Raw genomic sequence first — 27,079 nt, forward strand, 5'->3', positions numbered from 1 at the left:
TTTTGACCTCTGTGTTTACAGAAAGCCAAACAGAGTTTGGTTTAATCATTGTTAATGGTTGTCCATTTCTTTGCTGCAGGGAATCGTGGGTAACTTGGCCAGTGGAAAATCGGCCCTGGTGCACCGATACCTGACGGGCACCTATGTCCAGGAGGAGTCTCCCGAAGGTAAGCTGTTTGCGGTGGTCAGTTACAAACTTACCAGGAATTTAAATTTTTTCCTTTAGCATACTGTAAATCATCGCTTTGATGAATCACATGTAAGAGAGTAATAAAACATACCGAGCAGTAAAAATCCTTAAGTATATTGTTCCATCCATAGAATGTTTAGCAGACTAATTCTAGTCACTGTGGTGTTTGGAGCAATAACCATGAAAAGCTGTTGAAATTTTTTCCTATCTGATGGTGTGTCCTTTCAAATGTTAGTACAGTGTTTCTCCTTTAAATATTGGTTGGACAATTCTCTGATGTGGATATCAAGTTTATACCTAATTTGTCTGTAATGTTGCAGAGTCACAGATGCCAACTTTCCTAGCTCAGATTCCAGACTCCCACCACCATATGTTTGGAGTATGCTTCCCCTTTATATTGTATTATAAACATTTAGCAATCATTTTGCATGTGAGTTAGGTATTTCTTTTGCCATTAGACATTTGCTTCTTCCGTTAACATGTCCATATTTTATTTTTTTTTGATTTAATAAAATTCTGATAGCAGTGGTAGCAAGCCACTTAGCTCCCCTGATCAAAGTGTGGCTCACAAGCAGTTTTGTAGGTTATATTTTCTCCCCATGTAACTTTTTAAAATCCAACTCTGAGACACTGAATTTCTGGTTCCTTCTTTTTCTTACTGGCTGTTCCATTCTTTGCAGATATGGATGCAGGTAACTATACATTCTCTTCATGGCAGCGCTTGTCTTGTTTTGGAGAGAGGAGAGGCACAACTTTGTACTGTAGCACCCCTCCCCTCATGTTCTGTGTCTCATCCTGTTCTGTTTTCATTTTTCCTTTTCCTAAGTTCAGCATTCCTCCCTGTTTTGTCCCTTAGATGTCTTTTGAGCAGTAGTAGTAAGTAGCTTCACATGTCTCCTGTAACACGTGTACTAGCATTTAACTCTTGTCGTAGAGACCGCGGAACCATTGATAAAGAATACACTCTGAGGGGCTTGCTTGGGGCTCTGCCACCATTCTGCAGAATTTTGCAGACACATTTTGAAAACCTCATGGTGGTCACATCTGGGACAGGTCCACTTTTTAAATTCTCCCTATTGAGTGATGATTTGAGAAGACACAAGAGTCGGAATAAAGGCTTATTTGCAGGAGCAAATGAGAAAAGTCTTGGCCATTCAGTGAGAGAGAACCAAGTGCTCAGAACTGGCATGACTTGGAGAAGGGAGAATGGGTAGCATTGCCCCTCTCTCCTTCCAGCTGTTTTCCTGGGATCCACATGTAGGCTGTCTTGGTGTTTAATTTCTGCCTTTGTGTGTGAGTGGTAGCCAGCCAGTTTGGTTGTACCTGGAGAGCCTTGGGTCTTCCCTGTATTTCTCGTAGGGTTGTAGAAGCCAATGAATCTGACTTCTGCAGGTCTATGGCTGACTCTGTAGTTGGGGAGGCACACACCTTCTGCAAGGAAATCTGCCTTTAACACCCTTGGACTCTCCAGATTTGAGTCTGGGGTTGTTTCCACACTGGATCCTGCTTTTGCTGCTCTTGCCTTGGCCTTGGCTGGCTCTCTGGCTCAGATGTCTGGTGAGGGTTGTGCTGGAGTCACTGGCTCTAGAGGAACAGCGGGTACCACATGTCCATCACGGCTGTTTTCCCCTATGCTGCTGTTTGGTCATTATTGTGACTTCCGCTATTTTGTCTTTGGGTATTCAGTTGGTCCTACTGTGATTTCTTTGCACTGCATGAAGGGCACTTGTATTTTGATTGACACAGGCATTTCTCTTGAATGTTTGCACATCAGGAGTCAAAACTGTACCCAGCGGGGTTACCTCACTGTGATCACTAACAGGCCTGCTTATTAGATTTGTCAAGCAACATATTTCACTGTACTGGAATTTCAGACTGTTGCACATGGTTTTTAAAATAAACGAGAGTATGTGGAAGACTGTCACTTTCTTCATCTGCAAAGTGGGAGTGTCTCTTTCCTCTGTGGGACCACCAACTAAGGACTCTTGGTAGAGGGTTTAGGGTTGGGGCATGGTCTGGGGTCTCTTGCCATACCCTTGGGGGCTTACCTTGGCTACCTTCCCTTACTTCTACACCCCAGGTCAAGGAACTTGTTGAAAGTTCCTTGCTTTAGAGCAGCACCACACCTAGGTGCACTCATGGGATGTGTCAGGGGCCTCCAGATGCCCAGAGAATTGTAATGCAGATGTTGTCCTCTGCCTGGAAGTCCCTCAGCCCTGGAGCATCTTTCCCTGGAGCTACCCATGCGTTCTTCTTTGGAACCAAGCAGGCAGCTACTGTCAGAGCAGGGACTAGCTTCCACTTCCTGCCCACATGACCCTCGAAACCACACCAGCAACAGGAGGGCCTAGTTTTGTGAAGTCCAATGAGAACAGCTAGACCTCCCTCACACTGTGGTCTTGAAATCCTGAGATCCTTATGGTCAGGGAGCCTGTAGCTGGGAAGTGGTCTCAGTCCTTGTCCCTTGAGAGGACATATGCAATTACTTGTACTTGGTTAAATGGAGAAACTGTTTGTGTAGTGTGTGCTGGAGTTGGGATATAATTTTACTGTGCCTCTCCCAGGTGTATAGTCTGATGTGATGTCAGTCATCTACAGGTGTGCAGATGGTAGTTGAAGCTGATCATAGCTCAGCCTCGCCTACAACTCATTCTGCACACAGATGGAGAGAGTACAGCTAATGGGGGCCTGGTTGGTGCCTGGCACTGGACTTGGACTCAGCTGAGTGACCCATTTCTTGGTTCACTGTTACCTTTTTGATTTTTCCTCTGTGTTAATTCATTTTCCAGCCACAATATACCTGAGATGGGGCACTTTATTAAAGGAAAGAGGCTTATTAGCTCATAGTTTTAGAGCATGGAAGTCCAAAATTGGGCAGTCCCTTTTGTTTGGCCTCTGGTGAGGTCCCCGTGGTAGGTAGCATCGTAGAGCATGTCGGGGAGGGGCATGTGACAGGACAGGATGCTGGAGAGCAGGAGGGCTCAATGTTGAGAATTAGCTGGGGTCCCATGAGAACTACACTAATCCCTTCTGAGTGCAGGGCCTCAAGTGCCTAATTGCCTTTCAATAACCCCACCTCTTAAAGGTTTCTCCACCTCCTAAGGTCACCACACAGAGAGGAGTGAGCTTTCTGTACATGAACCTCTGGTGTCATGTATACACTGTATCTAAACCACAGCATCCTTTTGTAGCTGCCGGAGTGATAGACTGGGCCACTGCTTTAAACAAGAGACCTTTGCTGTTAACGTGGCTGTGTGGTTGGCCTGTCCACTCAGCTCACTGCCTTCTCCTTGTCGCTCGTTCTTCATGTCTGCATATACTTGTTCTGGGATTTAGTTGATGTGTAAATATACTTTGTCTTAGTTCTGGGGTTGTTTGGATTGCTGGCAGGAGTGGTGTGGTGAGGACCCTCCTGTAGAGTTACATCTCACCAAGGATGCTTCTGATGCAGAACCATCTCCAGGCACCAGCCTGCTGCCTGTCAGACGCATCTCACTGGATCCCAGAGGGTGACATGGTTTGTCTTTTCATGGTGTGATATCTTGTGGTTAATATTTCATTCTTCAGGGAAGAGAACTGACCCGTGAGGTTTGGGTAGTTTTAGAGGAGTTCAAATGTGTGTGTGTGGGGGGGGGCTTTAAATATTATGTTTAATATCATTTTAATTAGTGACGTAGTATAAAAATAGGTATCTCAGTAAGGAGTCTGTAATTCCATGAGAGTAGTTCAAAGACTACAATTTTTATGTGGGAAGCTATCCTTACTGTGCTTGTGTGTGTGTGTGTGCAAATATGTGTAATACATAAGTGTGAATAGGAGTCTTAGGGTCATTATAACAAACACCACAAACTGAGGGGCTTAAAATGAGTTTATTCTCCAACAGTTCTGCAGGCCAGAAATCCAAAATCCAGTTCCTTACAAGCCTGGTTCTTTCCAGAGGCTCTGATGGAGAGGGTTCCAGGCCTCTCCCTGCTGGGTGCTCCTGCAATTTGAGGCTTGTAGACACACTACTCCAGTGTCTACTTCTGTCACCACATTGTGATTTCCTGTGTTTCTATGTCCACATTTCCTCCTTCGATCAAGGACAACGGGAGTTGGATTTATGGTCCACCCTACTATAGTTTGACCTCATCTCAACTGATTATACCTGCAAAGACTCTGTTTCCAAATAAGGTCACATCACAGGGGCCCAGGGTATTGATTTGAACAAACTTTTGGGGGTCACAGTTCAGCCCCAGCAGTGTTGTCTGTTATATACACACGATGTTTAAGCATGAGTTGTACTCAGAACTGCTGAGGTTGGCCGTGCACTTCTGTTCCCCTGGCCACATGTTGGTGAACTTTGCTGGCTACAGAACCTCACAAGGACTGGATCAACTTGCATGTGACCTTCACACCTCCAAGGGAAATTTCACAGCTGCCCTTTGTTTTCCAGAAAGCAAACTGGATGAAAATCACACCTTTCACCAGGGCCCTATTAATAGCTGCTAATTAGAATTGTGGGTGGTGTTTTGGCTGTGTAATTTGAGTGTCACCTGCTTGTGTTATATGCTTAGTATTCACCGTGCACCCTGCCTTCCCTGACACAGAACCCACAGTATGCCACTGGTTTTTAACTCTTCCTTCAATAAAAATCAAAAGGAAGAGAAGCAGCTGTTGTATGTCATATTCAAGGTGCTGGGAGCCAGGGACTGGCCTCGACTGCCATGCTCCTTGTAGGCGAGGACAGCATGTCCTCAGAGGTTGTGAGACCATTGACCCCAGGACATCACTTCCCCAGATCATTCCTGTTCCCCTCACTCCGTGGGTCATGGGCCCATATGGACTGAGGGCTACAAAAGCTCCAAGCCAGCAGCTGCCTCGATGGTGTGGTATTTCTGAGGCAGGGAGCATGCCCTAACTTGCCCAATGTGACTGCACCTCTAAGTGGGTCGAGTGGAAGACTTTAAGGTTGGTGGGGACACACCTAAGAATGGTCATAGACCCTCTTTCCTGTAATTATAACACTAGCCACCAGTGGCTGATTCTTCACAGAACTACGTACTGTCAGATGGGGTTGAAATTGTGGGATAAAGCTATGCTGTGAGCTGCCTTCTTTCACTCTACTACAGAATAAAGCCATGAGAGAAGGCTGGGCCTGCCTTTCTCTGGGGCCCAACTGCGGGGAAGTGGGAGGGGAAAGACCCAGGGAGGCTTAGTGGTGTTTTTTCCTGCTGTGGCCACTCAAAGGGATTTGCAGAGAAAGGCAGTGGCCAGGTGTGTCATGGAAGCAGGGACCCTGTTGTTCTGGTTCTCCTGAGCTTAGTTCATCAGGGACTCCTTCCTTCGGTACTGAATCTTTGATTTCTTGCTGGCTATTAACCAATTCAAAGTTTTAAGGAAAAAGCTCCAAGGCTAAGGCAACTCTCAGTCTATCTAGACCTGCAGGTGCCTGACCAGGAGCCCAGTGGTGGGGACATGGCCTCTGGGAAGGATGTGCTGGCTCTACCTCTCCCCTCTGGAAGCAATGCTCTTGCCCTATCTCTGTGCTCTCCTGACCTTCCCACCAGTGATCGTATCAGCAGCCTGGATCTCCTTACATCAGCTGCCCCCTCTTCTGAAGAGGAAAACAGTGACTGATCACTAGGAAGTCTGGCCCTCTATAGGGCATTTTACCCAGAACAGACATAGACTTAGGAAGGTGGAAAAATATAGGCAAAGGATTTAAAGGGGCAGGTCTTTCAGCAGAGAACTGGGGAGAGCAAGAGAGGGAAAGCAGTGTTCTTCCAAAGTGGACAAGGTACTTGGCTGTCTCCTACACAGAGAGAAGAACTGGAACAGATGAGCAAGATCAAGGAGACCCAAGTGTCCTGCCAGTTAGAAAAAGCTTTAGAAGATACTAGGTGCTGACAATGAGGCGAGGGCAAGTTCAGTACAGTAGTCTCACTGTCCACTGTGGGACGGGTTCCAGGACTCACTCAGATACCAACATCCGCAGATGCTCCTGTCCCTTATGTAAAATTGCATGGTATTTGCATGTAACCTGCACATATGTCCTGCATGTAAGCCATCTGTTACTTCCATAAATGATACGTAGTCGTTACACCACATTATTTAGGACATAATGGCAAGAGGAAGCTGTGCGTGTTCAGTACAGATGCAGTTCTTTTTTGGCTTGAGGTTGGTTGGATCCATGGATGTGCAACCCACAGACTTGGGGTTTGGCTCTCTGAGAGAGAAAATGAGTGAGATGTTATGGTCAGCAGTTCACATAACTCAGAATAGGAAAGTAGACTTTTTGAACCTCAGTCACAGGAACTCCTACAGCGCTCTTTTGTTCTGTGTTCAGGTTGTAGGAGAGTGCACCAGGTATAAGTCATCTTTTACGTTTCTGAGAGCAGCCAAGAAGCTCGTGTAGTGTTGAGTTGGTCTACATGAGAGTCTGGCAAAGATTTGGCAGTTCTATGAGAAGGAATGTGCTAACCCACATCCCACGGGGAGACCTATGGTGCGTGACATGCTCTGCAATAATTGCAAGCTAACACGTGGTGGGGGAGCTGAATAATTCTAGGAAGGGAGTGGGGTGCTGACAAGAGGAAAGCAAGGTGGTGCCCAGTGACCTGGGAGCAGACTGGGATGCAGAGCTCAGGACTTGAAGAGGTGCCTCCCCTGAATTCTACCAAGTCTGATCTTGCTTGCACACTCTGACAGTGGCTGTGCTTGTCTGGGGCTGTTGAAAGTCAGGGCCCCCAGCCTGTCAAAGCCACTTGCTGGTCTTGTGACACTGGGCATATTAACACCCCTCCTGAATCTCAGCTCATTCTTCTCTGCTTCACAGCTGTGGTAAGGACTAAATAGAGCAATGTGTGCACAAGACTCAGCTCTAGCCCAGCAGTGAGCCAGGGCTCAGCGAGTCCCAGCCTTGACAGAACTGGAGCAAAGTATGACCTCCTTCTTGTGTGGGCCTGCCATATGTGGGCACTGAAAAGGTCCCTGCCTCTCTGCTCCTTCCGAGTCCTCTGCTCTGGCAGCCCAGACTTCTCCACTGTTTTCAAAGCTGTAACTTTCAGCCCAAGTACTTGCCTCTTATTGTACTCTGGGTATCGGTTCTGGTTCTGAAGTTGTAGAAAACTCAGTGTATCACCTACAACCTACAGTGCGTCCCTAGCCTTAGTGTAGTCATTTCAGCCCCAATGGGAAGCTCACATCCACTAGCCAGTTTCCTAGGACCTCACCTGACCCTTTGAAACACAGTGTAAAGTGGGCTGATGCCCCTCTCAGAGGCCTTTCTAGCCTGGGCTGAGTTCTGGACATGCTTCTCACACTTGTGATGTGATGAGCTCTGTAGGCTCCACCACAGCGATGTTGGCAGGGGTTCCTGTGGGGAAGGGTGCTGGATGAAGGGCAGGCAGATGTGCGACGCAAGGAGCTAGATTAGCCTGTATGCCATGGAGGTGACACTTTCCACAGCAGACACTGAGGGGCCCAGGGTTTCCACCATGTTTCAATTGTACTGCTTTTTCTCAGCTGCCAATGTCACTTGCCCCAGGAGTTCTGATGGCCACTTAGTTCTGGCCTCACAGTTGCCTGCAAGTTGCTGTCTCTGGGTCAGTCTTGCCATCCCCTTTGGGATGGGGCCTGGAATTGTTTCCTAACAGATGTGTCTAGCATCAGAGCAGTACATGGGTTCTCAGAAGCACATGGATCTCAAATGTTTTGTTAAAGAGTGTTTACTTAGTATCTTAGAAACAAACCATGTGGTATACACCCAGCCTGATTTTCTGAGACTCTGAAATGCATTTAAGCTGTCAGCTCCAAGAATGCTTTCCAAGCCCAATAAACTTAAAAAAAAACAAAAAAAGTCAGCTACCACTGCTTCACAGATGTTAGGACTTATTCCTGAAACTGTTCTTGGGTCCTGTTTAATGTTCCAGTGGAAAGAAAAGTCTATACAACTTTAATAAAATTTGAGTCATTTTGAAATCTGACCATTAGGTTTTTCAATATGAATTTTACCATGTCATTTGCAACCAAGTGAGTGTAAGTGCGTGATAACTTCTTAATGAAGAATGTCTCCAAGGCTTGGGATTGTGAGACATTCTGTATGCTGACTTCAGGGACTGAGCCCATCCCTACCCTGGCTATGTCACTTACCTATGCTTCATCTTCATGTGCATAGCAGCCTGAAACTCTTCCCCGTGGTACTCAACCCATATGAGGACCAGATGATACTGTTAAGAGAGGTGAAGGACACGAGTTATCACCAGAATGTCAAAGGAGTCATGAGACACCAGTGTATTTTGAATAAGAAAAAAAAAAAGGTTGTAAAACAATAAGGACCTTGTCCTGTTTTTGACATTGACAAGTCTGGCAGGACAAAATATGTTTTTCAGTTGTTTGTTTGGAACTTACTCCATGCCTTGTTTTTATCGTTAATTCAACAAATCAAGAGCTTCCTGAAAGTGGGGCACTGGGCCTATGACTGGCGTGTATGGTCTAGAAGAAGTATTTCTGGATGAATAACTGTCAAGCAAGTGATTCACACCTGCTCAGATGAGACTCAAGCTCTCAAGCAAGGGCAGGCCTGTGGGCCTCTGCTGAGAGAGGAGTCCAGCTCCTCAGGCAGCCACAAATGCAACTCTAGGCCATGGACTCCCAGAGCCCAGAAATATTTCAGGGCTTGATGTCAACACAAAGTTTGCTCTCCCAAGAACCTCGTGACCTCATGAGTTTTCATAAAACCATTCTTGAACAGGAAAAAAGCAGGCTGAGGTCTGGAAAGTTTTATTTGCAATCAAGATGTTTTCCGTGGAGAAACTTTGCCTCCACTGGTGTTTCTAGGACTGGAAGTGCATCACCTTTATTTGCAGATTAACAGTCACTGAATCTATAAGAGCTGAACCAGTATCAGGTGCTTTCACTGGAGTCCACTGCTCATGTTTGTCATGTCTGTGACCCTGATGTCACCATCAGACTGGGAGCCCGCCTCCAGTTCCAGGGAACCCAGTGGGAACGGCAGCTGACCAGTCTGTCACTTGTCCCTTTGGCTTCACTTGCATCACCTGCTTTTCCTTGCACCAGCCAACCTTGCTAGAATATAAAGGTGTATTCTAAGTGGCCAGTCCCTTATAGAGGGAGCCATGAAGAATGCCTGGTTGAACTGTTGGCTTGGGTGGGAGTTTTCTAGAAGAGGGTAAGGGAGAAGGTGGGCCCCAGAAAAAAGATAGGAGGCAGGTCCCAACCAACCATGTCCATAGTGTAGCAAGTTTTAAATAGTGGAGTGTGTGTGTGTGTGTGTGTGTGTGTGAGAGAGAGAGAGAGAGAGAGAGAGCTTTTTTTCCCCCAATGAGCAGATCACATCATACTCAGTTTGCATTGTGTGAACATGGGTGCAATAGGTCTGTTTGACCTCATCCCAAAGCCCCTGCTGTTTATAGTCTCACTCAGGCTGAAGCCCTCTGGCCTTTCCCACCATTGTGTTCCTTCTTTTTTGAGGGCAGAAAGCTTTGTTTGGACTGTCATGCATTGTTTGGACCTTAAAGTTTCAGTTCACAACATTCTTTTGCTGCCACCCTTTGTCTTGCTAGCTGCTGCAGCTCCTCCCTCCCCCAGCTGTTGTATTGATCCCAGGGAAATGAGCCATGAGTTGCTCAAAAGCACCACTGTCTGTCACCATATACCCACACCCATTCCTTGACTCGGGAAATCTGACCAGCATTTTAGAGGTTTTCTGTAGAAAGTTGTATGGAAAGGAAGAAGTGCTGGACTGAGACCAGACTCAGTACAAGCAGAAGAGAAAACAAAGGGTGGAATAGAGCACATGTAGTGAAGACCGGTGGATGGGGTGGGCATGGGGGCCCCCTTAACCACATGACTGTGGGTTAGGCTAGAGAGATTTACATTTCCCAGGAGGCCAGGAATCAGTTTGGATGTATGATCGCATCCTAGCAATAACTGGTAAGGGGTGGTGTTGCCACAGTTCTCTGAAGAATGTGCTGTGTCCTGTAAGAACCTGTCTGCATGACAAACGTGTAGACCCCGAGTGTCACTTCTACGTGGGCTTGTGGCAGTGGGCCAGGAGGACCCAGAGGCAAGGGAGGCGAAGTTGAAAGCAAGCACCACCAACAAGTTAGGGGCAGGAGGAAGAGGTAAGAAGAACATGAGGCGGAGTGCAGAGCCCTCACCACCACTCCTCCTGTCCCTTGGGATTTGGTGGGCTCGTGCTCACACACATGCGTGTGTTTATCTCTTAGTGCAGATTGAGTCATACACAGCTGCTGTGATCTACAAAAGATGACAGATTCAAAGGTACAGCCTCATAAATTCATCTGTGATTGACCAGACCAAAAATGGAAACCAGATTCAACTGGCAGTGTGGTCCTCCTCTGTCCCAGGAGGCTTCCAGGATGGCTGTGTCAGGAAGGTTCTAGTGCAGGGGGACAATCCTGATGCGTAAGGGGCTGTTCTCGCCAGCTGTGCATCCAGGAGCTGCTGGTGGTGTATGTGTGTAGCTACAGGGGAGCACATGTGGCTGGCAGTTGATGTTTTCTGAGCCCCACATCTTACTGTTGTGCTTACTAAAAAATATAAACATCACCACAAACAAAAGAGGAAAAACATCAAAAACAACAAATCAAACAACACCCAGCAGTTGCTGTTTGAGGGCCAAATGACTGAGGCAGCTATGTTGAAATGACAGTGTGTGTGGCATGGTGGGGGGGAGGGGGTGGAGCCTGGACAGGAATGGTGGATGTGTTAACTGTCACAGCCAGGTGTGGGATAAGTGTGTTATAGGGAAGTGGAGGAGGCAAGCAGGCCTGTGGGTCTTCAGTGCAGCCAGGGATGGAGGAGAAGCCAGGTGGGGATGTCCCTGTGAAGAGGGATTACAAAAGCAGGCAGGATAGACAGGGTTCCTCACAGTTAGTCATAAGCTGGTGTTGGAGATGGACTTCATAGGACAAATGGGAGGAGACCCCATGTTAACGGCAAATGGTGTTTCCAGAAGACCTTGGTTCTTCCGTCCCAGTGTGGAAGAATCCAGGCAATAAATGAGGTTTATTAAAAGTTAGGGAAGGGAAATATAAAGGGACTGTGTTGGGGCAGGTGGAGTCTACCAGTAGAAAGAGTGTGCTTTTCTTTTTCAGGTGCTTTTAAAACCTACACTGGGCTTTAAAAGTACCTGGGAAGGGCAGACCCAGGAGATTCCCATCCAGTAATCAATGAGAGGCATGGGAGGTTCCCAGCCAGGTTAGCCTGCCTTTCCCCAGACCACCTCTGGGGCTTGGAACTGACTAAGATCATTGTAGGGGTGAGTCCTGGATTCTCCCAGTATCAGCCTCCCAAGTACCTGGATTGACAGGTGTGCACCACTGTGCCCAGCTGTTGGTTGAGATGGGGTCTCAAGAACTCCTTGCCCAGGCTGGTCTAGAATTGCAGTCCTTGCTATCTCAGCCTCCCAAGTAGCCAGGATTACAGGTGGTAGAGCTACTGAGCCCAGCTTACTTTTTCTTTTTAAGTGCTTAAAATAAATGTGCAAAATATTTAAAAAAAAGAAAAAACGAACTGGTGTGTCTTGAGTGGTAAAGCACTTGCCTAGCAAGCATGAGGCCCTGAGTTCAATCCTCAGTGCTGCGTCCCCCCACAAAAAAAAAAAATCTAACTGATAACCTCAAGTATGTCTTCCCCTAAAATACTGAGGGTGCAGTTTCCCATGCAAGCTATCTCAGAGGAGGCTCTCGATGCTGAAGTCCAAGTTTGCCACAGTGGCTGGCATGGGAAGATTGACCATAGCTGTGTGCTGACTTGTCTTAAGTCACATTTGATTGGGACGGTCCCATCATGGCACGGTGGCTTTCTTCATCAGGGCGTGGTTGCAGCCAGCCCCGCGGCCCTGCCGGCCCTATGGGTTTGGAAGAGACACAGGCTAAGTGTGCCCGCTTCCTGGCCTCCTTCCCTGTCTCCAGTGAGTCCGGCGCTTATCTTCTGTTCTTGACATCTTCACATCCGCCACCATCCTCCGGTGCTAACACTGTCTGGCACAAAGCAAGGCTCGCTAATGGTTGGCTCATTTTATCGTCCCGTGGGTGGAAGGAAGCAAGGAGAAACCAGCCTGGGCCCTTAGGGGCAGTTGAAGGAGGACAGGAAGAGAGTGCTCTTTGCCAGAAGCTGGAGGAGCTGGACTGTAGCTGTGGTGAGCGCAAAGCAGCTCACTCCCCTCTGTCCTTGTCACTTACTGACCTAAGATTGGAAGCATGCTGCACTCTTGGATAAGCTGGAGGCTCTGTCGCTAGAGAATTCCGGAACCTCTTCCCTGGAGCTGTTTGGAAAGCACATGGCCCAGTCTTTAGTTCATGAGTGGTCTCATGCTGAGGGAAAGAGGAAGTACCCTGGATATTCCCTGGGTCCTGTGACAGACCTGGGGAAGGGGCTGGCTTTACTATGAGGATCGAGAGCAAAATACACCTTTCATTATCTGCAACATTGTGTGGTCATGGCTTTTCATTTCATCGAATTTGTGTTTAGAAACTTCCCTTACTGAGTGTCTGTCTCTATTTGGAAGCGATAAAGTTGTCATTTTAAAAAGTTAGCTATGCTGGACACCAGTGGCTCATGCCTGTAATCCTTGCTACTTGGGAGGCTGAAACCAGAAGGATTGAGGTTTGAGGCCAGCCTGGGCAAATAGTTCTCAATACCCCATCTGCCAAATAACCAGAGCAAAATGGCTGGAGGTGTGGTTCAAGTGGTAGAGTGCCTGCTTTGCAAGCATGAAGCCCTGAGTTAAACCCCAGGCCCACCAAAAAAAAAAAAAAAAAAAGTCAGCCATTAGTTGATTTTTAGGAACTACTCATAACAATCTGGGAAAACAACTTATCAGGCCCCACATGCCCCTGGCTGTGGCCAGAGAAGGCAAGTGTAAGGCAGGTACTGTTACTACTTTCCCTTTCACCTAAGGAAACTGAGGCACAGAGATCAGTCCTTCGGAAGGCGCTCTGAGCCCCACCCTCTCCGCTGCTGCCTTGAAAGGGCTGCACACATTTCACAGATCAGCACACAGGCCCAGGAGACTCAGAGGATGTCAGCTCCTGCTGGGCTTGAGGCCCCAGGATGGCTTCTTGGGAGAAGTCTGAGTTCTGTAGAATGATAGTATGGGAGTCCAGGGTCTCCTCTCCAGTGACAGCTTTGCAGGAAGGCCCCAGTGTGGAGCAGGACAGCCTGAGGGGTTTGGGGACTCTGCCATAGGATGCCTTGGTTTGTCCTCCAGGAAGCCAAGCAGAGGCAGGGCCCATGGTGGGCAACGGGGTGGGTCCCCAGCCCAGTTTGGCAAGTGGTTTCTTTCCAGGAGGCCCACCTTTTGTGTTCAGATCCTTGGAGTATTCCAAGGCTGCTTTGGACTCCGATGGCCCCTGATGATGCACAGCATGGTCGTTCTTCGAGGTGACAGGAGTCCACTTTGTTGAGAGGGTGCTCTCAGCAGTGTGAGGTACAGTTTTTATAACATAAAAACTAATAAGCCTCAATGGAAGTAGAGTTGCCTCTGTTCAGAGTTGGATGTCACTGGCCATTTTTGATGGAGACTTACCCATGGCAACCGACGTAAGCCACCTGATCAAAGTTTTCTTTATTTTAGTTTGAAGCATGTTTCTCTTAACAGCTTTCGTGTATAACATGGCTAGTTTATGTTTTTCCCAAATGTCTTGGAAGCTAAGATATAAGGAAACTGAATGAAACTATCAGGAAAGAAATTACCTCTTCAAACATGAATTTTCCAGCTGGACACAGTGGTTCGTGACTGTGATCCTAGCTACTTGGGAGGCTGAGATCAAGAGGATTGTGGGTTAAGGCCAGACCAGGCAAATAGTTTGAGAGACCCCATTGCCAAAATAACCAGAGCAAAATGGACTAGAGGTGTGGTAGTTTTCAGCTGCTTTTTGAATGGATGTACTATATTTTTCAAAAATACCCTAAATAGCTCTCCAGTCCTTAACGATATTTCATTAATAAGACTTTTATAAGTTCCAGTTGGTAAATTTCTGACACCTCCTTTATTGAAGATAGTGAGGCTATTTCCAGGAACACAAGTGAGGAGGCAGGGGTTTCAGTTTTGCACCTGTGTCTCATCTAAGGAATTCTTTGCTTTGTTTTCTTGGTGTCAAGGAGACCCAAGCTACTCACGTAAGTGATCCCTTGGGGTGTCCTCAGTGTGGTGGGTCACTTCCTCAGCTCCCTAAGGGACACAGGCTTTGTCTTGGTTTCCAGAGAGCCTTCCCTGCTGTTCCCTCCATGGCTTCCTAACTATTCCTCCTCTTTGGTCAGGAGACAAGAGGCTTGTGGCCACCCCTTCTATTTCTAACCTCTGCACTTTGGGGTAATGCTGTCTGGGGGTGTTTCTGGCTCTGGCGGGAGTAGAAGTTGAAGGCCTGTGCCACATCCCACCCAGTGTGAGGTCCTCCTTCCTCAGTGCCAGCCTCTTTAGAGTTGTCACCTGCTGCCCCTGATTTCATTCTTCCTGCTGGCATTTATTAGGTGTGGATGAAGGACACTCAGTTATGGTGACATTCCGGTGTGTCATCCTGACCCAGGCCTTTGACTTTCTTCTTTATCCATCCTCCACGTTCTCTTGCTTGGATGTTGGCTAAGTGGAGTCATTAGAATGTCCCAGAGAAGCCCAGATGTGGGTTTACTGTTAGCACATTGATGTCCTTGTCACTGTTTACTTAACCAGTGTAAATTTAAAAAGATTTGCAGAGGAAATAAAATCCAATTTGGTTAGATATTGTAAACTAATGTCACCAATGACCCTTTTCCCCAGTGTATTTGGGAAAATATGTGGTCCAGAATTCCTTTCAATGGTCCAGCACAAAACCTTACTAAAGCCTCAACAGATTGCTGGCTTAGAATTTTTGTCAAAGTGAAAAAGCCAAATTAGGTTTTAAAAGTGTTTGCCATAGTCCTCTTAAGTTTGTTTTGTTCCCTGAGGGAGAAACAAGGGCTCATAGTCCTTTCCAGTGTAACCCTTCCATCCACTTTCATAAATACTTTGGAAATAATAGCATTTGTAGATATTCTTCTGTATTGTCTTGGCCTCAAGTAAGAAAGCAGAAAGTTTTAAGTGAATTTTTTAAATGTCTTCATGGAAGAGACTCCAACTACAGCTGGAGAAGACCCAGTCACTGCCACAATTGAGAAGGCTCAAGGCCAGCTGGCACCTGCAGAAAGGTTCCCCATTGCTCAGGGTCAGGTGCTAAAAATCTCCCTCCTCTTTCTAGTGGAAGAAGAGAAAAATGGCGTGTTCCACAAATGCAGTTTGTGCTCAGTAATTTTCATCCTTTGCTCGAGCATGAAAGGTAAAGGTATGCATCACAGTGAAGCACGGAGGCTCCAGGCAGGTCCTTCTTTTCCATCTCCTAAACACAGTGAAGGTTTTGGAGCTAATGCTGGCCTGGAGTGGAATGAGAGACAACAGACTCCCTGCATCTTCTGAAAATGACACAGAGGCTGCCAGGCTGGTTTCCAGACAGGACCATGTTATGGTCATGGAGGGTTTGTCATAGCAGAAGTTCACACAGAAGAGAGGGAGGAGTCAGTACTTCAAGATTTGAGCCTTGCTTCTGCAGGCTGGCCTGGGGTCTGGTTCAGTGTCTGAACTTCTCCCTGGTGAATCTGGACTTGACAATGATGTCTGTGTTACAAGAGGCCGTGGGGAATATGGAGATATTATGGGAAGAATAGAGCTTTGTGAACTCAAGTGATAGGCTCTCTGTCATTGTCATCACATTGTCTTGCTTAGAGAACTGTTAATGATACGTTTCTAGCTTTCAGTTCAATTAGAGAAAATGACAGCAACAGAAATGCCAAATGTGCAGCAGTGTCTACACCAGCATCCCCTTTCTCTTGAAACAGGACAATTCTGTTTGCCCCTTTTCCTTTTAAAGTAGAAGTGGTCATGCAGAGGGAACTCTGACTGCACCTCTCTCTGTGTAGACTACACTGGCATGTGAGAGGAGTTAATGCACAGTGGCTCCTTCCTGTGTGAGCTGTAATGGACCGCATCCAGTTGTCTGACTTACTCCAGCATCCCACACTTAGAGGTGGTTCCTACACAATGAGGCTCAGAGTAGAAACCTTAAAACTGGCTGAGGTCGGATGGTAAGGGACAACGGTAAGATTTAAATAAGCAAGAGAGCGCAACTGCACCTTTCCTTCCCAAAGTATGGGCCATCTACTTTTCCTCAGGGAATGTACAGTGATGTCAAAATTGGGAGAGACCGTCCAGGTGGGAGGAGGACTCAGTGGAAATTAGGTCTGGAGCCCTTTGCTTGAGGTTATACCACCAGTGACTGTGGAAGAACAAAGGTCAGGAGGGATCTTAGTGCTTTCTGGGGAAGCCTTTCATGGCTTTAATGTTGTGATTCAGCCATCTGTAAGCATTATTTCTGTACATGACTCTACAAAAATGTTAGAGGAAGCTAATGAGAGAAATCTGAGACTTCATGCAGCAGGTGCTTACTTGGCACCTGTTAGATGTGCGGGGTGCAGAGCAGCCTGTGAGGAGGAAGTTTGCCTGGACAGCCAGTGCTAATGGCCACTGGTTCTGCTCCCCGGGGAGGGGGCTGCTGGCTGAAGGCTGCCGAGAATGCTGCTGTTGCAGGGAACTTTGATGGCCCCAGTGTCAGGCCCCCTTCCTCCCCTCTTGCTGTAAGCTACCCAGTTTAATGAGGAAGGGAGCGAGGGACCAGCATGTCCAGGGCAAGACAGAGAAGTCAGGGAGGCGAGAGTCTGGGATGGAGGTGAGGCCACTGTTAGTGCCTAAGTCTCATGCTACTGTGCGTGTCCAGGTGGGTCCCTTTATGTTGGAGCTCAGGTGCAAGATTGGCCTGCTGTGCTGATTTGGGGTTCCAGGACTTTACAGCTGGTGGTAGATGCCCTTGTGCACACACGTATGTGCATGGTCACAAGGGAGAATGCATACAGAGAGAGCAGAAGGTTGCACCAGAAGTTACATCAGTTGGCCAGGGCTGCAGGAGAAAGGCGTCACATACTGCCTGGGTGGCTTAAGCAGCAGATATGAATGATCTCAGTTCTGGCAGCCAAAAATCTGAGACCCTGTGCAGCTGAGAGAGGGACTCTGCCCCTGTCTTCTCTCCAGCTTCTGGTGGTCTTGGTGTTCCTTGGCTTATTGTCTCTACTTTGAGTTAACATGGCATTCTTCAGGTGTGCACACAAGCATGTGCATTTGTCCACATTCCTCCATATGGGGTCAGGCCCACCCTACTCAAGTATGACCTCACGTTAGACACTTATATGTACAAGAACCTCACTTGCAAGTGGTGTCACCTCCTGAGATTTTTAACATAGATTGTGACAGGCATAATTCAACCCATAACAAATGATGGTGGACGTTGTGTGGAATTAGTGTTGCTCCTTTTGGTGAATGATTTGCCTCTCAGTGGCTTGTGTGACAACCAGAACTCGGTGGCACTTCTGGTTGCTGAGGTTTTCAAGGGACCTTCTGGAGCACTGAGGACAAGCCTTCCCTTTAAGAGTCAGCCCTCGCCGCCCACCAGGAAACTCTGCTTTCTTCAGTTTCTCCTAACAGCCAGGAAGAAGGTGTTGCAGGAGTACACAGGCAGAGTTCTGCTCTGGCCAGCCCCAGCTCAGGAAGGACCTTGTAGCCTCAGCCAAATCTGGAAGTTCTGCAAACTGCCTTGAAATTTCCTCAGTCACCCCATGCACACATGCCTGCCTGTGGCCACAGGGGCTTACAAGTCCTCACTGAATCGGCCCTCGAACACACCTGACCTCGTGGCTGTTGTCGAACTCAGGTGCCTATTGAAGCTAGAACTTGGAGAACTGTAGGAAGAATTTTTAAGCTTTGACCCCAATTGCAGCTGCTTTTTCTCATGACCCTGGCAAGTGTGACTAATCAGATCCTGAGGATTGGGGTGTGAAGGAAGAGATTTTTCCCAAAGCAAACAGCAACCGATTTGCTTTTCACACATCACCTTTCTAAAAATGTTGAATTCTGTCCATCTCAACTGAGAAATAGCGACCTTCCAGCATCTGTTTTTAAAAAGTTAAAGGTAGGGAAATGACATTGATTATTGCCTGCACTTGTGCACATTATTCTCCTGTTAGCATGCTGATTACGTATTAGGTATAGCTGTACAAAACCCAGTTGGTGGCAGCCCTTGACTGAAATTGTGAATAACGTAGTTGCCACAGCTGTTCCCGTGGGCTGGGCACTGATAAAGTGATTTGTGTTAAGTTGTCACTCCTTTCCTGCCAGGATGTCATCGCCCCCATTTGCCATCTGGGGATACTGAGGCGGACAGAGGAAATAAAGCGAGTTCACATAGCTGCTGTGGGGTAGCCCCAGGGTTCAGAGCTGGCCTTGTGTCAGAGGCTGAGAGCGTGGGCCATCTCAGGGCTGTATCACTTGGGGGATTCTGCTGTGTATTAAAATGGAGTCACTCCCTTTTTCAATGATGAAGATGTGCGGTTCGGGCACTTAAGTCACTTTGGTGTCCTCTTGCAGTTGTGAATCACTGGTGTGGAACACTTGCCTTGGCTTGTTTGGGTGCAGCATCCTTGCTGCCCCTCCTTTGCCCATGCCCCCCCCACAATCCCTCACCCCAGCACATCTCCACCTGATCCTTTTCTACTACATCTTCTCTTTTCAGTGATGGGAGACATCAACATGAGAGTATATCTGCTTTGCTGTCATGCTGGAAAGTTTTTCTGTGTGTTTTATGATTGAGCAAACTGAACCCTAAACAAGCACCATTCTGTTACATCAAGCTAGGCAGGAGTGTGACCAAGCAAGTGTGGCGTGGGTCTTGAGTGGGAAGGGCAGGCAGCTTGCTCTAGCCTCAGAGGGAAGCTGCCAATCTGGAGGCCCTACAACTTGGATTGGGGTGGGTGGGAATTCTAGTTTTTCAGCTTCTTGAGCATTAAAGTGGCCCAGACTCAGATTCCGGGGTGGGAGGGCCCCTGCACAGGTGAGGGCATCTAAGGTGGCTCTGGGAGGCAGAGGCCTACACACAGGCAGATCAGGGGCACAGGCAGTGATGTTCTCTGGAGTTCAGTCACTTGGGAGTTCGATGGGGTTTTTGGAAGATACCTGCACAGAGGAGCTCAAAATGAGGGCCAGGAGTTGGTGAATGCCCATGAAGTTGACCTAGAGTGGACGCATAGCCCAGAATCTCAAAAGATGGTCTGTCTTTGGAGGTGACCAGAGAAGGCAGAAGTGGCCTGCTTCCTGGGGTGTGGCAGGCAGCTGCATGCCCCTCCCCTGGGTGTGTCTAGGTGCAGCCCTTGGGGCTTCACCTGTCCCCTCCCCCCATGCTCCTGCAGGGCCCCCAGTGGTTTCCTGCTAAGCCAGCCTGGTCTCTAATGCCTCTTTGCCAGCCAGCTGCACCGCTCTGTCCGCCTGTACTGAGACCCCATCCGGTAGCTGTCTAACACGTGTGTAGTAGTTGGCACCCTTCCCTAACTGTGAACCGTGACTACGCCGACGCCATCCTCATGCTGTCCTGTGTGTTCCTTTTAAGAACTGGGTTTCCCTTGAGGAGAATACAGGTTCTCTGCCCTTCCCCTTCTCCGATGTTATGGACAAGCTACCTGTCAAGCACGAAAAAGCCTTTCTCAGTTTTGTGAACCCAAATACAGAGTGACAGTTTCACTGTTCTCTGTCTCCCAGTGAGTGAGAATTTATGAATTGATGTGTAAAGACTGCACACAAATCCCACACTTCTCAGCCAGGAGTGCCTGGCGTTGGCACGGGGGCCATGCCTCCTAACCTGAAGTGAACACTGGTTCTGAAAGTCAAATACTTCAGTCTGAGTTCCATTGCTCTAAAATTCAGTGACTCTGGGAGATATACAAAATTCACTCCTCTTAAGTCCTCCCAGCCCGCTGCCCCCAGGGCGGCCACCTAGAGTGTATTTTTCCACAAGCGAAGCCCACGTCTGTCTGCCCCCTCACGCGCTGGTTTTCCTCTGTAACACCATGTTTTGTGTGGCAGGTGGCAGGTTCAAGAAGGAGATTGTCGTTGATGGACAGAGCTATCTGCTGCTGATTAGAGATGAAGGGGGCCCCCCAGAGGCACAGGTGAGTACTGCACACACACGGGAGCCAGCCTCTACCTTCTGCTTCCTGAGGTGCTGGTTCAGCAGCCAGTTCTGAAAACACTAGCACTTTCAGACTGGGAAATACAGAAGCCCACAACAGCTGGGTCTTTGTGGATGATTTTTTTTTTTTTAACTTCATGTGCTCTTAAGAAGGATGGAAAGGCAGAATCTGCAATGATTTGTCAACTCATTGAAATAGCATCTAGACATTTCTGTCATTTCTCCCTTCCCCCCTTTAATTGGCTTGATCGTAAAAAAGTAAGGTCATCACGAAGTCTGCCGGGTGGAACTTGGAACTGGTCTTTCTGCTCTGGTAACTGGCAGGAGTTGATGTCTCTGTATGCTCGCCAGCCTTCCAGGCCCATATCAGTCTCTGTGGCAAACTAGTCTGCAGTATAGTACAATTCCCTTGAAAATCCCTAGAAAGATGAGCATTCTGGAAACAAAAGTGAGCACATGGACAACCTGTGCCTCTGCTTTATTCTGTCCATCTGGTTGCTTTTTTACATCTTATATTTCTAACTAAAAACTTGAAAGCAGTCAAGAACTGGTAGCAATGGCTTGTGACCCCTAATGCAAACCTAATAGAGAACACTTCTCTCTTGAACTTGCCTCTTTGTGAAAGTGCAGCATAGGATTGTAAGACGATTAAAGTGGAAGAGGTTCCGATATACTGGTTGTTAAAGGTCTGGTTCTCCATGTGCTGGAAGACCACACAGAGATTCAGAAAATGTCAACTGACTATAATATGTACTGATACTTAAAAGGAAACACTGCCAATTAAACTATGAAACATCAGTAATAATAGGGCATAATTTGACCTCAGAGATATCAAAGTGAAAACCTTTTCCTTCTTAGCATCAATGATACAGTATACTTGAGTATAATATGAAAACATCCCTTCCCTCCCTCCCTTCTGTACTAGAGATTGAATTCAGGGCCTTGAAGATACTGACAAGCCCTTTGTCATTTGAGCCATACCTTCAGCCCTTGGAGAACTCTTGAAGACAGGTTAAAGGTGAATGATACAGTTGGTCGCAGGGCAGCATGAGTGTATGTCCTGTGAATGCCCATTACCTTATGGTGAAGGTTTCTGATGGTGGCACTTGGGGTGTGTGAGCTGCTACAGGAAAGGCTCTCAATTCGGGGTCAGATGGAGAGGCAGTGGTGCGTGGGAGAGTGGAAGACAAAGCAAGAGGTTTGTTTTCCACTCTGCCCAGAGGTAACTGTTTTGGAGTGACTGGGGACAAGCATTTTCCCCAAAGTTAGAAAGCCAGCCTTAGCAGTATATGAAGAACATAATAGAAATACCCATGAACGTGCTGGTGCCATGGCTTCAAGAAGTGCTGTCCGTTGTGTCGCAATAAGCTGTCTAGAAAAGAGAAGTGCAAGACATAGGGTCTCCCCATGTCGAAGCGGTAGAGAAGCTGGTGGGGCTGCCGCGGGTCAGTTTGGACCTTGCTGAGAACGGTCTCTGTGGAAGTGAGCACCTGTCCACACTGGAGAGGAGCTCCAGCCCAGAGCTGGGGGCTGCAGAACTCTGCTGAAGTGAGCCGCAGACTAGTGCAGACTTAACTCTGCTGTGGATGTTATTGGGGTTACCTTCTTATTTAAAAACTTTTTGGGGGGCTGGGAGCATAGAAGCTCAGTGATCTAACACTCAGGCCCTGGATTCAATCCTCAGCACCAAAAAATTGAATAAAAAATAATAACCTTTTTTGTGTGCTCTTATTACAAAGCCCATAGCTGCTATTCTCACAGCCCCACATACTGCAGACAAAAATCCTGGTATTTTGTCCAAAGTGGAATTTTTCCTCAATATCTTTTCTGTAATATACACGGAAAATAACCTTTTTTGCATACCTTAAAGTGCTCTGAAGATGGTTCCAGGAGGCCCTCGTGTCCCCTTCCTCCTGTGCCTCTCTCAGCTTCCGCGCTCTACCTTTCTCTCTCCGCAGTTCGCCATGTGGGTGGATGCGGTCATATTTGTCTTCAGCTTGGAGGACGAGATAAGCTTCCAGACTGTCTACCACTACTACAGTCGAATGGCCAACTATCGGAGCACCAGCGACCTCCCGCTGGTGCTGGTGGGGACCCAGGGTGAGTTTACGATGCACGAGCATTGTAAAGGGTTACCTTTCTTGTCTGCATTTTTAGTAAGAAGGAATTTTGGAAATGGTTGAAGAAGGAAAGGAAGGCTGGGACTAAAGTGAGAGAGAAGACATTAAAGTGAAATTACCCGACATTTCTTCATTTGATTGTGTGGAGAAACCACTCTGTCTGAGAACAACACGTGCACGCACACACCCTCTTCAGAAAATGTCTGTCTACTTTCTCTTGTTTTCTATGTTATGATATCTTCATGCTTTCTTGTATGAAGCAGTTTCTAAGCAAAGAGCTCTTGCTTTTTATTTTTAAGTTCAGTGCACTTTTAAAATAATACTGATTCCTGACACAGCAGAATTTTGTTTTGTTTTGTCTGTTAGTGTCTTGTTATATATCTCTTGTTTTTCATCGAGCAGGTTCTTTAGAGTGTAGAACCACTTTGGACGCATTTCTTGTTTTCTTCCAGGTCCCTTAAAAGTTGGCCTGTTAGTGCAGTGACTGTCACACAGAATCAGTCACAGTTCTGATGGGATTCATTGTTGTGCTAGTGTTTACTATTGGGGTCCAGCCAAGATGTCACCACATAGGATGTTGTGAAGAATCCTATTTTAAATGGCTTTTTTGAAATATAGGTAACTTACAAAATAACACTTGAAGAAAATTTGTATTATTCTTTTTTGTTTTTTCAATTTTTGCTAACTCTTTGATGTAACATATCTGGAATGCCCTTAGACTTTTCCAGATGATAAGAAGTTAGCTGTGTGGCACACACAGGAGTGGCTAATTATGTGTGCTGTGCTGAGCGAAGTGTGAGTCAGAGCTCAGACAGCTTTTATAAGAACATGAACGCAAATCACGTAGCGGGAGGTGTGTGTGTAGAATTAGGACAGTGTGCTGGGTGTAAGACTTCAGAGTTGGGTTTTCATGGACAGCACCACCCTCCCTTTTTTTGGCACACATGATGGCAGGTGGTGGTTGCTCTCACTACCAAAACTTGCCCTGCAAAAAAGCAGGTTGAACCTAAAACCAGGTGACAGCTATTCTTTGCGCCCACAGCGCCCTCTGGTGGTAACTAGGAGACTATGGCACACAAATAAAACGTTCTTGGTTCTTACTCTAAGGACAGCTAGCGCTCTGTTTCCGAGGGCTTAGCCAACTGTGGAATGGAAATATTGTTACTTTTTCACTTGTTCTTAACATGAACAGGCCTTTTCCTTGTCATTCCCTAAACAGTACAACACCTGTTTGCATAGCATTTACACTGTGTGTCATGAGTAATCTAGACTTGGCTTTAAAGTATAAAAGAGGATGTGTGTATGTTATATGCAAATGTTACACCACTTGATAAAAAGGACTAAAGCATCCATGAATTTTGGTACCCAAGGAGGACTCATCCCTGGAGATACCATATTTGAAGTGACCACCCTGGGAATTCTTAGTAAATGCTATTTGAAGGTGGACACTGCTCTCAAGCAGATTCTGCTTGCAGCCACCTTAGAGGTGGAGAGTGAACCTAAGAGTCTCTCCTGCGGGCCTGGCCGGGTTTTTCCCCACAGTCGTCTGAGCTGCCTAGGCGACTTCATGAGGTCTTCGTAGTGACCTCATGGTGACATGGGGCATTTAGTTTCCCAGGCTGGGCTGGAAAGAACAGGTTTGATTGCTCTGCTCAGTGCACACCAGCACTTCTGTTGGAGAGTGGAGTCAGGGCCACATGCACCGAGGTGTGGCCCGTGGTAGCGGGTGGTCCTGACTTCTGCCCCTGGGGTTCTGGGAGAGGAATTTGTGGAGGGTACTCGGTGGGTCAGTGGACGTTGGTGGGTGTGTGGCGCATGTCTGGCCATAGTTGCTTTTGTCACTGTGTTTTGCTGGTGGCCGGTTTTACCCAGGCCCTGCTTGAGCCACAGCAGGACGTCCCCTTCTTCCTGTCCCGGAGGGCAGCCTGTGCCTGTAATCTCCTCCCCAGAGGGCACACCCACGCCTGCCCACACTGTGCCGTGCCAGCCACAGGTAGGCATGGGAGTTAGGGAGCCCTCTGGAGGAGAGCCTGGTGACTGTCCCCACCCTGCACAGTCTTTTGGGAGTCTTGGGTCATGCTTCAGCTCTGTTTGTTTCAGCCCTGCTGTGCCTGAAACAGATAGGACAGGGTGTTCACTTAGGAACTCCTCATCTGAGACCCCCCCACCCCATACCTAACCAACCAGGGCCCGTGCGGCCGGAAGCTGGTGTGCACATGACCTCCCCATGGTCCGTGTTTGAGTACCTGTTCTCTGCGTGCACACTGCTGCCGGCGAAGCCTGTGTGCTCTTGGTGCAGTGCATAGGTGCTTGGGGTGCAGGAGACAAGGCTGGTCAGGGGTAAGTGAGGGGGCCTGAGGTTTCCTACCTGCCCATTGGGGTAGGTGGCTTCTAAGGGATGGAAAGAACCAAGAAGAACTCTGTTCATCCCTGAGGTCAGCATGAGGCCGGGTGCTGAGGAAGGAACACGGAGCAAGCTGGGCATGATTTCCTCCAGGCCTTTTCGGAGCTGTGTGTGTTCATGACCACGACAGACGTGGCTGAGTGAGAGGTCTTTCCATGTTTGCTAAGCAGCCTGTGTCCCACAGACCTGTGAATCAGACTGATTGAAGTAGGGGCAGGGTTGAACTGAACTGTGCCTGCAGGGTGAGAGGAGTCTCTGAGGTCCTACAGCGTAGACAGGGGACATCAAACACAGCAGCTGTTCCCCAAGAATGGAGGGACTACAGAGTTGTTGGGGCCCTGGGCCGCTATAAAATTTAGGCTGGATTTATGTTCTGTGGCCTGTTTTCTCCAAATTATGCAGAAGCTTTCAGAAGTTAAGAGTTTCTAAGTTTTTCCCACTGTTTTCTTAGAAAATGTTTACACCTCTAAAAAGTACTTCTTTTCCTTATGTGTTGTTACCTGCAATTCAGATTTGTTCATCTGTAAGACAAGAAGACAGGTGGAGGTGTTCTTTCACCCTACGCCCTTGGACTTTGGGAATATTCAACATGCATGTCAAATGGAGTACTGAGTCACACTAGACACCCCCTCCCCTTCTTCTTCCCTCCCCACTCCCTTCCCTTTCCACCTCCCCTCCCCTCCCCCTTTCCTCCCTCTTCCCCTCCCCTCCCCCCTTTTCACTTCCTTCAGGGTCTTCACGCTTAGTTTTTGCTGTAAGGGATTTAAATGTCACTTCAAAACTATGTCACAGGGCTAGAAAGTAAAAATAGAAAGCTAGGTGTGGTGGCACACACCTCTAATCCTAGCACTCAGGAGGCTGAGGCAGGAGAATTGCAAGTTGGAGGCCAGCTCAGGCTAGGTGAGACCCTGTCTCCAAAAGACCAAAACAAACAAACAAAAAAACCCCCATGAAACAGGAAAAAAAGGAAAGAGAAGTGAGTATGTTGTTACCTCAGCATGCCTTCTCCCTACTCCGCCATCACTCTTTGGCGGTCCTAGGACTTGAACACCGGGTCTGTGCTTGCTTGGCAGGTGCTCTAACGCTTGAGCCATACTCCTAGCCTTTTTCTTTGCTTATTTTTGGAATAGGGTCTCACTGTTTATGCCCAAGCTGACCTGGACTGCAGTCCTCCTGTTTATGCTTTCCATGTAGCTAGGACAACAGACACACGACATTGTGCCCAGCTTTTATGGCTTAAGATGGAGTCTTACTAACTTTCTGCCTGGGCTAGCCTTGAACTGTGACCCTCCAAACCTCTGTCTCTCAAGTAGCTAGGATTGCAGACTTGAGCCACCATGCCCAGTCAGCATGTGGTTCTTACACTTCAGATAATGGGGTGCCAGGCAGGGTGTGGCAGCTCACACCTGTGAACCCAGCTATTTGAGAGGGAGAGATGGGGAGGATTACAGTGCAAGGCCACTATGGGCAAAAGGTCATGGAGACCCCATCTCAAGAAATAAGCCGGGCGTGGTGGTGCAAGGCTGTGATCCCAGCTGTGCAAAGGTGGCACATAGGAGGTTTGTGGTCCAAGACTGGCCATGGACAAAAATGGGAAACCCTGCCTGAAAAATAAGTGAAGTGAAAAATGGCTGGAAGTGTGATACAAGTGATAGAGTGCCTGCCTAGCAAGCATGAGGCCTTGAGCTCAAACCCCAGCCACCACCACCCAAAAAAGGAGTCCCTGATGTGCTCTCCTTGCACAGAAGGCACAGTGTTGACCCATTGCTCTGGCTGGTAGAGAAATCCTGTTGGTGCCATTGTCCAGAGAGTAGCTGACTACTTTCTTTAGCATAAGAGCCTTCAGAAACTCTGAAAAAAATTCATGTTAGAAAAACATCACTGACAGGTGCTCATTGTCTCACACCCGTGCAGAGTGGCCCCAGGTTCAGCCCCTTCTGCTGTCTGTGCCAGGCATGAGGCCATCTCAGGGAGGTGGAGCCACAACCTATGAGATGGGGCATGAGATGGGACGCATCACAGTGACCTGGCTAAAAATCAGCATTGCTGTCGTGCTGCTCGGATGCCCCCTCCCCCGTCTGTGCACAAATGACACAGGTTGCGAGGAGCACCATGAATGTTCCGTTAAGATCTTGGTGGCTTATACCATATCACAGTGCCCTCCACAGAAGAGCCTGAAAGCCAGAACCTTAAGATGACCTACAGAGCCCTGCTCCCCTCCTCAGCCCTCTCTCCAACCCCTCCTGCTCTCCCCCTG

The 27,079-nt window shown here is 47.8% G+C and overlaps 1 protein-coding gene across 10 annotated transcripts in view; it reads left to right on the forward strand.

Moving 5' to 3' along the window:
* Agap1 (ArfGAP with GTPase domain, ankyrin repeat and PH domain 1) overlaps positions 1-27,079 on the forward strand; it is a 497,350-nt gene that overhangs the window by 171,048 nt on the left and 299,223 nt on the right. For 5 of the 10 annotated variants that reach the window (XM_074072056.1, XM_074072060.1, XM_074072058.1 and 2 more), the window contains exons 3-6: positions 80-167; positions 871-882; positions 20,193-20,278; positions 22,257-22,398. In XM_074072056.1, the coding sequence (XP_073928157.1) occupies positions 80-167; positions 871-882; positions 20,193-20,278; positions 22,257-22,398 (328 nt within the window). The remainder of the gene's footprint in view (positions 1-79; positions 168-870; positions 883-20,192; positions 20,279-22,256; positions 22,399-27,079) is intronic. The other 5 variants (XM_074072057.1, XM_074072059.1, XM_074072061.1 and 2 more) reach the window with 1 other exon arrangement.

This window comes from Castor canadensis, chromosome 4 (genome assembly GCF_047511655.1).
Source record: "Castor canadensis chromosome 4, mCasCan1.hap1v2, whole genome shotgun sequence".
Lineage (NCBI taxonomy): Eukaryota > Metazoa > Chordata > Mammalia > Rodentia > Castoridae > Castor > Castor canadensis.